This window comes from Prunus dulcis, chromosome 2 (assembly GCF_902201215.1).
Source record: "Prunus dulcis chromosome 2, ALMONDv2, whole genome shotgun sequence".
In the NCBI taxonomy this organism is placed as follows: Eukaryota; Viridiplantae; Streptophyta; class Magnoliopsida; order Rosales; family Rosaceae; genus Prunus; species Prunus dulcis.
Genome location: NC_047651.1, coordinates 18,793,320 through 18,810,584, shown reverse-complemented (window position 1 = coordinate 18,810,584; position 17,265 = coordinate 18,793,320). Strand labels below are relative to the sequence as shown.

Sequence of the window (17,265 nt, the reverse complement as noted above, 5' to 3'; positions counted from 1 at the left end):
TTTATTTTTTACTTTTCCAAAGTTATTACCCGTACAAAGATTTTAGCACTTTCACGTTTAATAATGTATTATACCTGTACACGCACGTATTTCTCATGTTAATACACATATTTTTTACAAAAATTTTAGTAAAACACACAAAATTCACGTATTATACATGTATTACTGAATAAAAATAATACAGTCCTTAAAATAAATAATAATAAAACGGTATAGCCGCATGGCTGTACTTAGTTTTCCCTAATTGTTTTTTAAAAATAGTATAGCCGGGCGGCTATACTCGTTTTTGCATTAAAAAATAGGATAGCCGTGCGGCTTTCCTGCTTTGGCACGTGGGCTTAGGCCTCTTTGACACATGGGCTTAGGTTATGGGCCGGTCTTTTTATATATATATAAAAGTATAGCCGCCCGGCTACACAATTTTTTTGAATTTTTTTAAAAAATAGTATAGCCGCGCGGCTTTACCTCTTTGACACGTGGGCTTAGGCCATGGGCCCTTTTTTTATATATATAAACGTATAGCCGCCCGGCTATACTATTTTTTTGAATTTTTTAAAAAAATAGTATAGCCTTGCGGCTTTACCTCTTTGACACGTGGGCTTAGGCCTCTTTGACACATGGGCTTAGGCTATGGGCCTGTCTTTTTTTATATATAAAAGTATAGGCGCCCGGCTATACTATTTTTTTGAATTTTAAAAAAAATTGTACAGCCGTGTTGCTGTACTCATTGTCCCTTTTTTTATTATTTAAATACGCTTTACTCTTTTGACACGTGGCACCTAGGGGCTGGGAGTGTCCTTTTTTTAAATATATACATTGTATAGCCGCACGGCTATACCCTTTTTTTATTTTTAATACTTTAAAAATGTATAATGTGTTTCTTTACTTTTGTTTTTTGACCTACTTCTTTAATTTACTGTACGTAATCAAGTAATAACTTAGCCTTTTTTAATCACTTTGCTTAGTAATTATTTTTTAATTATTATTTAGCATAAAAAGATTGAAGAAAATGAACACAAAGTAATTAATTTCTATTTATTAAGTCTTTTGTGAAATCGTTTGGGTGTTTTTTGAATGTAAAAAATTTGTTTCTTTACTTTTCTTTTTTGGCCTACTTCTTCATAGCCCAAGAGCCTCAAGGCCCAAGTCCCAAGTCTTTGATTAATATAATTATTATTAATGAAAGCCTAATCCAATGCCAAGGCTATTGGCCCAACTCTCCAATGTTAACCACACTTACTAATCCATCGTAGTGCTTTGCTTATAAACACCTTTATAAGAGTGTGGTTTTTCAATGTGGGATTTTCATAAAGGGCACCTCAAAAGATAGGTCTACAGAGAAATCTATATTTTTATTGTTGGTGCAATTTGAAAATATATTTAAAGCCCTTCAAGATTTCCATGACGCATCTGTAAATGCCCTTCAAGGTCTTGCAGGATTGTCAACTACAACCAACAAGAACAATGAGGATCATAACTTTCGTAATCTCGTTCAATTGTATGGATATCAAAACCATGAAGGTGAGACTTTTGGGAAGTAATACTAGACAGGAAAAGTACCCTTGCTACAGGCATAATTGGCAGGTCATTAGCAGCAAACCAGCAAGCAATACTAATGGAAATAGTTCTCACAAATTTTCAATTGCTAACACAGGATTGTGATCTAGTGGACTCGGCGGAGAAGATACAACAGGTAAAAGAGAAGAGAACAAGAAAATCCAGAAAAAAGACCATGACACAAAGCAACTAGCATATGTATGAGCATAACACATAAAAAAAACAAAACTAAATAAAACTAAATACCAACCAGAGGATCAGCAGAGCATAAGCATATGTTAGAAGTTTAAGTAGCAGATTATTCATTTCCATAACAACCAAGACTTATATATATACTGGGATCCTTTTTTTCTTTTAAATTTTTTTCCCCGATTTTTGTTTATTGATAAGAGTAGTTTAGAACATTATCCATTACTATTAGGACATTACCCGAGTATCTATTATCCCCTTTTCATTTTTTACTTTTCTAGAATTATTACCCGTATGAATAATTTACCACTTTAATGTTTAATACACGTATTTTTTTACAAAATTTTCAATAATACACACAAAATTTACATATTATACACAAAATTTTCACATATTATTGAATAAAATAATATATATTTAAAAAATTAAATATATTATATTAAAATATTATTTAATGACCGAACTTTTCAGTTGTAACTTGCCAAATTTTTTAATGTACTAAACAAAATTTTACTAGTTTGTAGAGTTGAAATAGTACAAAATTAATTATATAAATATTTACTCATTGGTCCTTTTAATAGTTATTTATTATTATTATTATTATTATTATTTTTTACTAAAGAAACTTGTACTCGACTAAGATGGGTTTAAAATGGGCTAATTATAAATACAACACCCAACCACAAACCCCGATTATTGGGCAAACAAAGCACAACAACAATTTCACCAAAGATTGGCTCCATTTCCTTGAGCCAATTTTACATATTAAACATGACCTTAATGGCATTGCCTCCACCAGCACTGGTTTCAAATGCTTTTTTCACTTCCTTTTGAGAGAATCCAAAACGATGTGTTATCAGGGGCTTCACATCAACTTTACTACTTCTCAACAATTTAAGGCACAAGGACCACGTGTTCTTGTATCGGAAAATTACAATCACATCGACCTCTCCCTATTAAAATCACGAAATCTTAAATAATATGAAGAATGCGTGTCACAAGTGAGTCATGTCTCATGCCTTTATTAGAGATGTGACACCAAATACAATACAAATAGTTTTACAAACTGAACAAATGAATTAATCAATTTAAACCTGGCAGCAGCTGAAGTGAGTGGGAGAGTCAACTCTCTCTAGCCCATTCCCACATGGCAAACTTTGCCACCTAGCACTCAGAGCTGTCGCCATGGTTTTATTAAACCCTGCACAATCGAAGCTTACATCCACTCGAGTTCCCATAGCTTCTTTTATTTTAGCAACTTCTTCAGCAACCTCCTTCAAAATAATTTACATAAACTCATTAAAAAAAAGGGTTGATGTCACCCTACAAATCCCGAACATGTGACAGCAGCATGTACCTCAATATTTGTGGAAACTTTGACGATCTCATGTGCACCAAGAGCCTTTGCAACGGATAAACGGTGGTCATTCACATCCGCCATGACAATTCTAGGTGCTTCGAAGGCACGAGCAGCCAACAATGTAACAAGTCCTATAGGTCCTGCTCCCATGACCAAAACATTTGTTTCTGGACCGACATTAGCCCGACGACAAGCATGAACACCAACACTTAAGGGCTCACACATTGTCCCCTCCTCCAAGCTCACATTGTTGGGTAGTTTAAAACACAGGTCTCCAGGATGGACAACCTGTGAAATAAAATATAAGAAAACACCATGTATCTCAAACACCTGCCTCAAATTTGAATTGCCCACCAAAAAAACTATAGTATCTCAAAGTTAGTGTTGTTATTTGTACTATTTCAACTCACAGGACCAGACCAATTCAATTGGACAATAGTTAGTAACAAGCTCTGCGAGTTCATACTTGAACTGCATCAAGTGGTATCAGAGCGTCCTTTCTGCATTTTGCACCCTTCCTTGAGTTTAAAGCAAAGAGCTCTCATAGCAGATGCTGCACGTGCCCTGGACAAAGCAAAAATGATGCCGCATGGCTATACTTTTTAATTACATTCGAATATTTTAAAGGTACAGCCGAGCGGCTATACTCTTTAAATATATTCCAACGAACACGAAGCTTGCACTCGCAGAGGACGGAACTTTCTCTCCCAGTCACTGCTTCGTCCTCCGGGTTCGGCACCGAAAAAAGACCCAACCCGCCTACGACCGCCTAGCGACCGCCTAGCCTCCTAGCCACCGCATAGCCACCGCCTAGCCTCCTAGCCGCCTAGCGCCCGCCTAGGCCGACTTTTCAGTTCTCGCTCTCCAGCATCCAAACGCACTCTTTCTCTCCCCTTGTCGTCAAGGTCTGTTGCCTCTGTTCATTCATTGTAAATTTTAGTATTCAATTGGTCATAGCTTTTTCAATTTTTCAATTTTCAATTTTGATTGAAAGGCTAGATAATGTAGGGGTTTTAATTTGTTTGAACATGCTCTTGACAATTGTTGTATGAGGGCACCTGTCAATTGTCGTAAATCAGTAGAAAATGTGCTCTTGAATTTTGTTAAGATTATATTGAGAGCCTAATGTTGGATTTTGAGATTGCAGTTTAGGAGAGCCTCTCAATATATAGACAGGGGCACAAATAACTATATATAATGACTCTTAAAAGACCTCGACCCTCAAGTTTAGATTTGAACAAGTGTCAAAGTATGTACTTTTACTCTTTTGGCTGCTGATTATGGCTTTGAGCCCAATGCTCTGGACCCTGTATGTTCTTTGTTCTTTGGGCGATTTCTTTGTGTAAAATTACTATTGGATCCTGTTAAGAAATGGTAGGGAGAAAATGAAAATTAGTCTTGGGGTTACAATTTTCTCTTCTTGTTTGCACTTTTAGTTCAAAATTTTGGGGTCTTTAGATTTCGGGCTTGAACTTGAGTTGCTAGTTGTGGACCAAATTTGGGTTATGTGATTTGAACTGATTTTGTTATACGACGTCTCTCCTGTTGCCATATCTCATTGTCAAAATGATAATGTGAACCAGTTTGTGTAGTGGACTGCTTGTAGGAGTGTTCATGAAACTAGAACTATATGATGCTCAATGGAATAGTGACAAATTTTCCGAGTTAGAATTTAGAAATAGGTGCAGACATGAAAGGAGTTTGTTATTGCAAAGTAACTTGCCTGCTAGAGGTGCTGTTGATTGTCTTTTTTAAAAATTTGTTTCTGTCTGTAAGGATAGCAACTTGGCCTTTGAAGCAGATTATGGCTAAGATTAGTGCTGAGGTATTATTAGGTAGTTCAAGACTAGATTGTTTAACGTAAAGCATGTTTTGTCTCACCATCTATATTATAAGGCAGGATGCCTTTAGCTGAGCTGAGATTCTTCTCTGCGTTCATGTTCCTTTTTCCTCTGTCTTAGAAAACTTTCAATTTCTTCATTGGTAATTTGCGATTGTCATAGGTTGTTTTGATAGATATCGGTTTTGTTGAATAATTTCTATACTTGGTGTACGTTAAGTGTTTGGAAGGCTAATGGCACAAAGTTGTGATGGCAGATTAAGAGGGAGTCTGCTGAAGGTTGTGTGAAAGACTTCGTCTTTGGATCAAAAAGGCAACCTGAAAGAGAAATTGAGAAGCTGGCCCTTAACAGTGCAAAGGAATATCATTAGTCTTTTTTTTTGGAAAAAAATAAAATGAACGTCCTTAGTTAAATAGGCAGTTAACAATGTATTGAGAATGATTCTCCTGTTCTTGTTAGTTTTATGTGGTGATATTTCATGTTTTGTTTCATTTCATGTATGATCTTCACCTTGCAGCTGAGATAAAACCAAATTCAGTATGGATATGATTCTTAGGCATTTGAGCAGTGTTTTATAATTTTGGAATCCTTTGCATTATTTGGAAATTGTCACATAACGATAGAAATTCTTATTAGATCGGTTAACAGATAGTCCTATTCGAAAAATTAGCGACACATGTGAATGTTGTCATAGATATGCAAATACAATTATCAATTAGTATTTTTTCTCATGCGATACGAGATTATACATATAAAAATAGAAAATAGATGGTTTCAACTAAGAATATCTTTTAAAGGAATATTCTTTTTATCTACTACTGAGGGGAGTGAAGGTAAAGACATACATCTCCAATGTCCTCTCCTTGACCTCCTCTGTTTGTACACAGACTTCATAAACAAATTCACTTGAAACACAATACCAAGCAGAGAAAATGGATGAGGTTGGTCTTCAAAATCTCTTTGCCTTAGAATCTGACCACATGCCCTCACAAAATTCCTTAAGTTGCTCAAAATCTCTTTGCCACATAAGCCATTTGTCTTGTTTTATAGGTAAAAAATGAAATAGAAATGAATACTTGTGAGCTCTGTTTCTTCAATTAATTTCTCTCTTCTTGCATATTGGTCTAAACTTGTCATAATTTATGAGGCACAATATTCTTGCAACCTTTACGCTTTCATACCATACCTTGCCATTCGATTCTTATCCAAGCCAGATAGTAATGAATAATGTTATAAAATACTTTTATCGATAAACAAAAATCGGGGAAAAAATTTAAAAGAAAAGAAGGATCCCACTATGTATATATACTCGGTGTTTAAAATTTTTTTTTTTCAAAAAATACTTGTTTTGACCTGTGGCGCATAAATAGAATTATTAAAGAGTATAGCCGTGCAGTTATATTGTATAATACGTTAAAGGTATAGCCGTGCGACAATAGCATATGAATATCAAAAAGTGTAGCCGTGCGGTTATAAGCTATAAATAGAATATAATGACTATGAGACAAAATGGATCTCCTTGAATTCATTCGAACACAGGCCGTCTTCTAGCCCCTCTCTCTCGCTCTGACATAACCGGCGACCTCTCTCTCTCTCTCTCTCTCTCTCATAGCATGAGCGCCTAGCGCCGCCTAGACCGCCTAGACTGCCTAGCCCGCCTAGTGCCCGCCTAGGCCATTTATTCAGTAATATTAACAATATGAGTGAGTGTGTTCAAGGATTTAACTTGTAAAGAAGATTTCCGAAAAACATCAGATAACCAAGTTTCGACACAGACTTATCCTCTCGGGAACCACCCATTGCCTTTCCAATTCCACCAACTGCATAACTATTCCACCTTTTGGTTTTGCGTTTTAGTATCGCAACTTTGATTAAGAACGTCAATATATGGAGATGAATCGAAGTGCTGTTTCAGTTTTTCAGTTTCTTTGTTTCTCTTACTCTCTGTTTTCTATGTTTCTCCGTCTCCGGCACAGTCGGATCGCCACACTCACATGTAGATTTGCGATTTGCAGATTGCCATGATCGCTATGTGTGGTGGCTCCCGTGGGAATTGTCTCTGATGGAAAATTGAGGAGATTCTGTCTGCGACCACTCTATCATGTTTGCGTTGGTCATTGACCATTAACGTATTATTCTTTTTCATTTGGTTTTGATTTCACAATTGTGTTTCTTATTTCTTGCTCTTGTGATTGTCGATGATCATACGTCATCTAATTGGTTCCTCTTCCATTAGTGGTATGGGATTTTGTTCTGCACATTTCTTCATATTTTACTGTTAGAGTTGCTTTGTTGTGGCCTCCTCTGCCTTGTTGGCCATGTTATGTTGTTACATTTAGAACGATCATCTTGGTGTTTTCTTTGTTACTTTTGTTTTCCTTTTTTTGTGTCATTGTGTTTATTTTTCTTGTTTTGTGGATTTAGTTTTCTTTGTTTTTTTTCTGCAGCTTGGTTTTAGCAAGCTTTGACGGAAAGTGGAATGACGTTGACGGAAAGTGGAATCCCAGCTCAGTTGAATTGACCAAACTACCCCTGCCACGTCATTAGTTTAATGAAAATTGGAATGGCATTGACGGAAAGTGGTTAAGTGAAACACGAAACATTGGTCAATGGGGCAAAGTGGGTCATTTTAACTTTGAAGGGGTAAAATGAGAATTGACCAATGTTCAAGGGGCTTCTATTTATAAAGTCCAGCCGGGCGGCTATACTTTTTAACATATTCTTTTTATAAAATCCAGCCCGGCGGCTATCCTTTTAACATATTCTATTTATAGAGTATAGCCGAGCGGCTATACTTTTTAACATATTCTATTTATAAAGTCCGGCGGCTATACTGTTAGATATTCTATACTAACAGTATAGCCGTGCAGCTATACGTTTTGATATTCTATTTATATAGTATCGCCGCTCGGCTAACCGTTTAACATGTTCTATTTATAGAGCATAGCCGCGCGGCAATACGTTTTAACATATTCGATTTCTTTATCCATCTAAGAGTTTAATCCAACCAAATTCTCTCTCTCCCTCTCTCTCTCTCTTTCAAATTCCAAGAAAATGGCGAAAGGTGAACGCAGGGTGTTGCTGGTATTGGGGGACTACGTGGAAGACTACGAGGCGATGGTTCCATTTCAAGCACTGCAGGCATATGGAGTGTCCTTTGATGCCGTCTGTCCTGGCAAGAAAGCTGGTGATATCTGCCGCACAACCATTCATCAACTTTCTCCTGCTCACCAGGTCACCCACCTCTGCTTCTTTTGCCTTTTCTTTTTTCTATTTTTAATGAAAATCGTTTTCTTTAGCCTCATTACATCACTTGAGCACTGTCAATTGGTCTTTTCCATGCTCCGTAATTAAGCACACTCAATTAGATTGAAGATTAATGCTTACTTCACTTGAATTTGTAAACCCAAAACAAGAAATTTGTCTCAAAGATTGAAGATTAATGTTGCCTCCTCAAAAATTTGGAATCTGTTGGGACTGGAAATTAGTTTGTCAAGTTTACGAACGAACATCACGCTTTCAAGTTTAGTTTTTTGCATCAGCAAATCGTTGGTAGCCTTAATTATAGACAAAATGAATAAGTTATATTGTTGATTAGAGCCACTCTATTAGATTGAAAAATAGCAATCCGTAGGTTATAGTTCTAGGTTGTGTGGACAGCGAGACTAAAGTAAGCTCAAACAAGAACACATGTTAGGAGTTTTGTTAGAGTGCTTGCTCATTCATTATGAGCTAGAGAACCAACCTGTATTGAGCTTGAGTTCTGGGGACAAGACAGCGTGAACAAATTATTGGCTCCAACGTCACTGCGTACACCATGTTCAATAAACAAAATTGCATTAGTGCCCTCGTCTCTAAGTGAAAATAATCTGATAATGGGCTACCTAGGTTTGCTGAATCGTGATCTGTGTTTAATTTACAAATCTTCAAATGCTACATGTCTTTCTGGTCCCCCTTTGTTTTAATATGTTTTGGTTTTCTCTATTTTTTTCTTTGGTTGCAGACTTATTCTGAATCACGTGGTCACAATTTCGCACTCAATGCAACATTTGATGACATTGAATTTAACAAATATGATGGATTAATAATACCAGGAGGATGGGCACCTGAATATCTTGCTTTGGATGCGTCGGTTTTAGAATTGGTGAGAAAGTTTTCTGACTCCTGAAAGCCAATTGTTTCAGTTTGCCAAGGGCAACTTGTCCCAGCAGCTGCAGGCTCGGTTAAAGGTAGGAAGTGTAAAGCCTTCCCAGCTATCAGACCTGTACTTGTTGCTGCAGGTGCTTATTGGGTGGAACCCGAGACCTTGTTGGTGTGTGTTGTTGATGGTAATATAATTACTGGGGCTACATATGAAGGCCATCCTGAATTAATTAGGCTTTTTGTGAAGACACTAGGAGGTAACATAACTGGTTCAGATAGGAGGATCCTGTTTCTCTGTGGGGTAAGTTTTATTTTCCTTTGTAGTGCAATGAGAAATATGAAATTGTGATGCCGATCAATATTGAGTCTATATAGTATCAAGATTTGCCCTTTTACAGATACTTCTGAAAGATGGTGAAAATAACCTGAATAGGCTTTACCAGATTTGCCACAATTCTGGTGTGATAAGGTTCCATCGCTCATTCCTATGTGTTTTTTCAATGTTATGGTGGTATGATTCATTGGTCTGCCTACCTGGGTCCGTTGCCCATTGGAATACTTGTTTGTCAGGTCATTTGTGTGAATTGTGAACTTGTGAAAGTAAATCCAAACATGCATACTGGTTATTTCTCAAGTTGTTTGAATTATGGCTTCTAAACATGATACATAGACAAGTACATCCTTTATGAATTTTAAAAGACTTCTTTAGTTTTATATTTCTCACAGTTACTAAGCATCATTCACTCTCTCTCCCTCAACTCTTGTAGGACTTCATGGAAGATTATGAGGTAATTGTGCCTTTTCAGTCTCTTCAAGCTCTAGGATGCCATGTTGATGCAGTTTGCCCCAAGAAGAAAGCTGGTGAAATCTGTGCAACTGCTGTCCATGATTTTGAAGGTGACCAAACATACAGTGAGAAGCCGGGCCATAATTTCACTTTAACAGCTGACTTTGAAGCTCTATATGTCTCAAGTTATGATGCTCTTGTAATCCCTGGAGGTCGAGCCCCAGAATATTTGGCATTGGATGAGAAAGTTATTGCATTAGTGAAGCAAATTGTGGAAGCCAGGAAACCAATTGCAAGAAGAGAGAAATTAACTGAAGAAACAGAGCTCACAAGTATTCTTTTCTATTTCATTTTTTACCTGTAAAACAAGAGAAATGGCTTCTGAGGCAAAGATATTTTGATCAGCTAAGGAATTTTGTGAGGGCATGCGGTCAGATTCTGAGCCAAAGAGATTTTGAAGACCAAATTCATCCATTTTCTCTGCTTGGTTTTGTGTTTCAAGTGAATTTGTTTATGAAGTTTGAGTACAAACCGAGGAGGTCAAGGAGAGGACATTGGAGATGCATGTCTTCACCTTCACTCCCCTCAGTAGTAGATAAAAATAATATTTCTTTAAAAGATATTCCTAGATGAAACCATCTATTTTCTATTTGTATATGTATAATCTTGTACGACATGAGAAAAAATACTAATTGTATTTGCATATCTATGACAACATTCACATGTGTTGTTAATTTTTGGAATAGGACATGTTAACCGATCTAATAAGAATTTCTATCGTTATGTGACCATTTCCAAATAATGCAAAGGATTACAAAATTATAAAACACTGCCAAGAATCATATCCATACTGAATTTGGTTTTATCTCAGCAGCAAGGTGAAGATCATACATGAAATGAAACAAGACATGAAATATCACCACATAAAACTAACAAGAACAGTAGAATCATTCTCAATACATTGTTAACTGCCTATTTAACTAAGGATGTTCCTTTGCACTGTTAAGGGCCAGCTTCTCAATTTCTCTTTCAGGTTGCCTTTTTTATCCAAAGATGAAGTCTTTCACACAACCTTCAGCAGACTCTGTCGCCCTCTTAATCTGCCATCACAACTTTGTGCCATTAGCCTTCGAAACACTTAACGTACACCAAGTATAGAAATTATTCAACAAAACCGATATCTATCAAAAGAACCTATGACAGTGCAAAGGAAAATAGGAGGCAAATTCCCACCATAAAAGCTTGAAATACTTAGCCAAATAATTGGTAAGCAGAACAATGGCCATGTTGCATTACTTTCCAAAATGCTTATAGACCATTTACTATTCAAAACCAGATATTAAGAAACTGCAAAGGAAAATGCACGGGCTGTATATCTCAGTAGCATACTAGCAAATCATGTTAATGAATCACAAAACTGCAACTCAATCAGTTTTATCAGCTAGTTTCCCTCCAGCATTCATGGGTAAAGAGAAATCTCATATACCTGTAATGCATCATGTATGCTGCTGCCACTGGTTTGACTCAAAAGGAAGCGGAGCGGGTGAGCCTTGGCTTGGCTATCTTCTTGTCCTCTTCAAGAGAGATGAGTGAAAGATTGGCTGGGTTCTCGATCATCAGTTTAGCTAACAGATATCCGGAGATGCTCCAAGTCTGGTACTTCCTCGCTTGCTTCCCGATATATCTCCCTGCCTTGCCGTCATAGTATTCTGGCCACCCGTCCTTTGAGAGCCTCTGCTCCACCTGTTCAATTGCTCTCTTAGCAGTCTGAGGCCTCCCCGTCTTGATACATGCTGCAGTAAGCAACCACAGCAGTGCTACAAGACAGATGCAATAACATTAACCAATTGTTTTAGAACAAACACATTCAGAATTCTGTGAACAAGCATCAAAATATCATGAATAGAACAACCATTTGGCAAGCTTTCCCAAATTACATTCAGAAATGTATCCCACAACATTTATATACCAGAAGATTTCGATTGGAAAAGTGGTTACCATCAGCAAATAAAGACGTTTAAAATAAAAGATACTATGTCAGGTAAGTAGTACTTGTAGCGTTTTTTTTGGACGAAAGTAGTACTTGTAGCCTAGTTTAATAAAAACAATAACTAGCCTACTCATATAAAGTGGGTACTAATGTTCATGAAATGTAATTGAAAGGTCTCAGTCAAATAGAACTAGCACTAGGCTTCAAGTAGCAAAATAGAACTGCAAATTGTAATATCAAGCAAATAGACACAGGGGACATTATCTGAAAGATTTAAAAATCAACGAAAACTAACAAAACCAGCCTTGAGCCACCAATATTTAAAGCAAAAACTTTTATACTTTAATGGTGAAAATGACTACTAGAGGTGCTAAAATGAATAAACATAGCATGTAACAGAGACAAATCAAAACAAGACATGAACAAAAAGAACAGAAAAGATAAAGAGCTAATGCAAATAGCACATTGTGATAACACCATCTCCATGAGACTTACTTGGCCAAGAGCCACCATTGTGATAACTCCATCGTGTGTTCTTTGGATCAAACCCCGTGACAGTCCTCCACTCATGTCCCTCTAATGCTGGGTATACAATTTTCAGAGGCATCTCCCCGATCAAGTCCTCCCACCGCTCCTCAATCAAGTCCATAATAGCTGTAGCTTGCTCAGGTGTTGCTAGGGAACTAAGGATGGCAATACAATTCCCAACTAAAAACCACCTGAAGTCCATCCGAGCTGGGCTAACATTGCCAATCAAATACCCTCCTCTCAACGGCATGAAATCAAAAACCCAGTCAGGGATGGATTCTGGAATCACATTAAACTTGTTGACTGCAGTATGGGAATACTCCTCGGTTTTGTAGCGGTATATGTTGTTTAGCTGTGCAAAATCAAGCCAGTAATACTTCTGAATGTGAAAGCTCAGAGCTGTGATGCGCTTATCTATCCGCTTAAGAAGTTCCTTACCACCAAGCTCTGGCTTCAACAGTTGCCTTGCACACCTCAATGCGAAGTAGAAAAGTGACTGAATCTCAATTGGATAACCATAAATCCCCTGTTCAAAAAGCAAGCAAAGTTGGTGAAATTCAATTCATTGGAGCCTCTAATTCTGTTATCCCTTGAAGTCAGGTATCAAGTAATCTTATAAACAATCTGTACGCCATGAAAGTGCAAAAATGACAATCTAGCTTTATCTAGCTGCCCAAATGGCGGTTGTCTCAATATTAAATCAAGCTTTCAACACATATATGTGTGTATTAGTACGTATGTATATATGTTTTGTCATATACAATGCATATGGCCTTTTGGATTATTTATCCATACTCATACTCATTATACTATGCCAAGAATCCTAGAATCAAAAAAGAAAAGACTCACCATCCTCCTATCAATCATGCTACAGCCATCTGCACAGAGAAGTGTCGGGAATGTGTCAAAGCCATCTGACAAGCATAGGTTGAGAATTAGTTTCATTCCCTTCTGCACCTCAGGAAGCTCTGCCAGTGTATGGTCACGAGTGCATTTGGTGTATGATCTCAGTAAAATGATCCACCAGAACCCAGAATCGACAGGAGCAACTCTTCCAATTGCGCTGCCACCAAAATCTGCAACTAAAGTTTCCTTCCCACGATATTGATCAAAGAGAATCTTAAAACTTGCAGGCATAACACCTTCTCCAAGTGTAAAATTATCAATCCTCTTCTCCCACCCTTGGAGGTGGAGGGTCTTTAGGAGGAAATTCTTTACAATATCTAGTTCAGGGTCTTTTTGCATCAGGCAGGCCAAACCAGTAGGTACAAAATCTCTCACAAACACCTGCAGGTTCATATGATAATTAAATCTCTCACTACACATAAATTTCTCATCTTAGTCGCTATTTATTATGATTAATGCGTAACAATTTAAGCAATATAAAGGACATTACTTATGACCAAGTGATCAAATCTACAACAACAACAACAACAAACAAACAAACAAAAACATATCAATTACATGAATGCACTGGATCAAATTTAATTTATCAAATCTCTTTTACACTAACATGGGATTCATATACCAGTGCTTTACCTAGATCCAAATGGTTATTGATGTACACAGCGCTTCAATTGCCTACCCAATCTTTGATATGTTATTTGTATAATGTCATCTATCAGCAGAGAAACTAATAGGCTAATTTGTGCCACAAATTATTAAATGCATGACTCCAAACAGACACAAACACTAACAAGTACTCAAATTCCAGTAACTAAATTGCAATTCATACCAACAGAGATCAAAGAGATATGTGCAATATGAAAACTAATCAACAATTAACGAGAATCGTTTGGTATACCTGATTGTAGTTCAAATCTTCGGCCATTGGATCCATAGCTGCAAGAGTGCCCACCGGCTTGCCTTTGAAGTACACGTAGGACTTCTTGAGTCTCTCCCATGCCTCCTCCACCATCGCTGTGCCCTCTGCCGTACTACCACCACCGTTGGATCGCATCTTCGGCGAACCTTCAACCTTCCAAAGTTCAAAGTTCTCAAGGCTCGCTCCCACACTTGGACTCGGCTTCAGCACCCCTGGCTTCGCCACGCTCACACTATCCGAAACGTTGTCGTCGCACTGGAACTTCGCCGACTTCTTCGCCGGCTGCTTCTCACGCATTTCGTTCAGTCTCGGTGCATTGACATTTTCCAAAGATTCTATACACTTCTCGGAGCTCGCCATCTCCGTCGGAATTGAATCAGAGGTGATTGAACTTTCTTTCTCGCATGAATTTGAATTTTCTTTCTCGCATGAATTTGAATTTTCTTTCTCGCATGAATTCGAACTTTCTTTCTCGCATGAATTCGAACTTTCTTTCTCGCATGAATTCGAACTTTCAAACAGTAAGGAATCCGTTGAATTCACACTTGAATTTGCACCTTCATTCTTCAAATAGTCCGAATCTTTCTCCGCCGTCTTTGTCTCAGGCGATTCTTCAGATACCGGAGCGACTTGTGGCTGAGGATCACCGGACGACGAGTCGGATTCCACAAAGAGCTGCGAGTCTTCAAGTTTCTTTTCTTGTATCGGAAAACGGCTCAGCTTCTCCGGCGAGACGTCCTTGTCTGCGGAGTTCTCAATCACCGCCGGCACCGGAGCGAGAGGCTGAGCTTCCTCTGCTTTCTTTGTTTCGGTGAGGAGATCTTTGAGCGTTTTCGCCATTCTGTACAAAATGGAGAAAAAATTTGAAACAGAGCTAGAAAATCAGTGAACAGAAACGAAAATGCAGAAGATTTTAGAGGAAGAAGCTGACGCTTTGAGTGCGAGAGAGAGACCTTCTTCAATTAATCTCGCAGCGTAGAGAGAAAAAGTGTGTGTGTGTGTGTGTGTGTGTGTGTGTGTGTGTGTCCGTACAAAAGTAGAGAGAGTGTTGAGTTGGGTGTGCGAGTGAGGAAAGGATCATGGAGGGCGCTGGTTTCAGTTTGGCAGTTAGAAACGGAATTGAAGAGAGCATCTACGAGGACTCGTTTGGGAGGTGGGAATATTTTCATTTCTATGGGCGTATTTTCGACAATCAGCATTACTGACCGTTCGTCTACGCGGGAACGCTCCCACGAGCCCAACAAGGATCTCCTACAATACTTCATTGCTCAAAAATTGGATGAAATGTAAACTATAATAAATTATCAAAAAGCCACTTTTTTTTTTTCCTGTATTTTAATTCTGGAAATTTAACTCATGTAAAAAAAAATTTTTTTCTAATTTAAGGACATATTCAAATTTTCATGCGTGTATTTGGTATATGATATCAGTAAAATGATCCAGCATAAGGCCTCATCATTTGGTCCGCGGGCTCATGGGCCAATGGAAGCCCGCCCGGCCCATCGAAAAAAAAGTCCGACCTGGCCCGTTATGGGCTTTGAGATGGCCCTCCTTGGGCCGGGCTAGGCTTGGGCTTGGCTATTTGAAGTCTGGCCAGGCCCAATTAAGCCCAAGAAAGCCTGGCCAGCTCACAAAAGCCCGGCCCGTTAGGCCCGCATATATATATAATTATGTATAAATAAGAAGTTTAGGTTTAGGATTATATCACTTAAATCACATATATAATTTGTTTCATTTCATTTACTTTTCTTTACTCATTCCTAGTTTATAATTAGATGATTAGCACAGTAATTTGTGTCAATTATTTATTCGTACCATCATTTAAAAAAATATTTTTTTGATACTTAGTATTTTTAAAAATTATTTCTTAAAACGTATTACGATCTAATTATGTAATAACCTCAAAAATAATACTTGGTTTTATTAGTTTTGTGAAAAATCTTATAAGTTGTGTGACTTTATTAGGTGTTCTATGAATTTGGTTTGAAGTGAAAATATTGGAATTAAGTGAGTTTAATCTCAAATTTGGACTAAAATGTCTTTATGATTAAGTTTATGATTTTTTTTGAATGAAGTAGGGCCCGTTTAGGCCCGGCCCGTTAGGTTTAGCCCAGCCCGGCCAAATGGGCTTTCTCAAGCCTGGCTCATAGGTTGGGCTTGGGCTTTGAATTTTTTAAAAAAACTCGGCCCGATATTTTTTCTCTCCTCTTTAAAGTCCGGTCCGACCCAGCCCAAGCCCATTAAATTTGAACCGGACTAGCCCGGCCCGGCCCATTGACGAGTCAACAGCAGCAACTCTTTGCTACCACCAAAATATGCAGCTAATTGCAACTAAAGTTTCCTTCCCACAATATTGATCCAAGTGAACCTTAAAACTTGCAGGCTGAACACCTTCTCCTATTGTAAAATTATCAATTGTCTTCGCCCACCCTTGCAGGTGGAGAGTCTTCAGGAGGAAATTCTTTACAATATCTAGTTCGGCCTCTTTTTTCATGAGGCATGCCAAACCACCAGGTACAAAATCTATAAAAAAAACACCTGCAGGTTCATATGACAATCAAAGCTATCACAACACCAAAATTTCTCATATTAGTCACTTTGTTTCATTCATTCTATTTACAAAGGGCCCCCACTATCTTTCATTCAGTTATATGCACGTATTTCACCTTTAGCTAGTTTAGCAAAAGTTGTTCGGTTGATAAATTTTTCATTCGATTGAATTGAAGTTGAATTTAAATTATATGGTACGCAATCCATAAGTCGATATGAAACGGGCGTCAACGCTTACGTCACAGCCCACGGACAGGAGTTTAGGCTCATCTTGCTCAGGTTGGTGGAGCCCATCTCTTTCCCTGACAAGATTTGTGCGTTGGAAGCTGATTTTGAGGCCTAGGGGGCCTTTTGCCTCTGCTAGGCTGCTGGGGTGGATCTAATAGTGGTGTTAGGGGTGTACATCAGTTCGAAACCAATACAATTTAGTCAATCCGCATCCGATTCAATATAGATTGGATTGTGATTTTTTCAATCTGATCCAATCATATTAGA

The 17,265-nt window shown here is 37.9% G+C and overlaps 1 protein-coding gene, 1 long non-coding RNA gene and 2 pseudogenes across 2 annotated transcripts; 2 read left to right on the top strand and 2 right to left on the bottom strand.

Annotated features, from left to right (window-relative positions):
- Positions 1–2,471: 2,471 nt before the first annotated feature.
- On the bottom strand, positions 2,472–3,570 carry LOC117618317 (annotated as a pseudogene).
- Positions 3,571–3,791: 221 nt separating this feature from the next.
- On the top strand, positions 3,792–5,506 carry LOC117619540. The gene is made up of 2 exons (XR_004584581.1): positions 3,792–4,011; positions 5,204–5,506. It is a non-coding gene; the product is annotated as an uncharacterized LOC117619540 (long non-coding RNA).
- A 2,495-nt stretch (positions 5,507–8,001) lies between these two features.
- LOC117618572 lies at positions 8,002–10,325 on the top strand (annotated as a pseudogene).
- A 424-nt stretch (positions 10,326–10,749) lies between these two features.
- On the bottom strand, positions 10,750–14,313 carry LOC117618571 (alkaline/neutral invertase CINV2-like). The gene is made up of 5 exons (XM_034348204.1): positions 14,200–14,313; positions 13,245–13,682; positions 12,363–12,921; positions 11,364–11,694; positions 10,750–10,977 (listed from the first exon to the last, which is right to left on the bottom strand). Exons 1-4 carry the CDS (start codon positions 14,311–14,313, stop codon positions 11,402–11,404), a joined length of 1,404 nt encoding a protein of 467 aa, XP_034204095.1. The 3' UTR covers positions 10,750–10,977; positions 11,364–11,401.
- Positions 14,314–17,265: the final 2,952 nt, after the last annotated feature.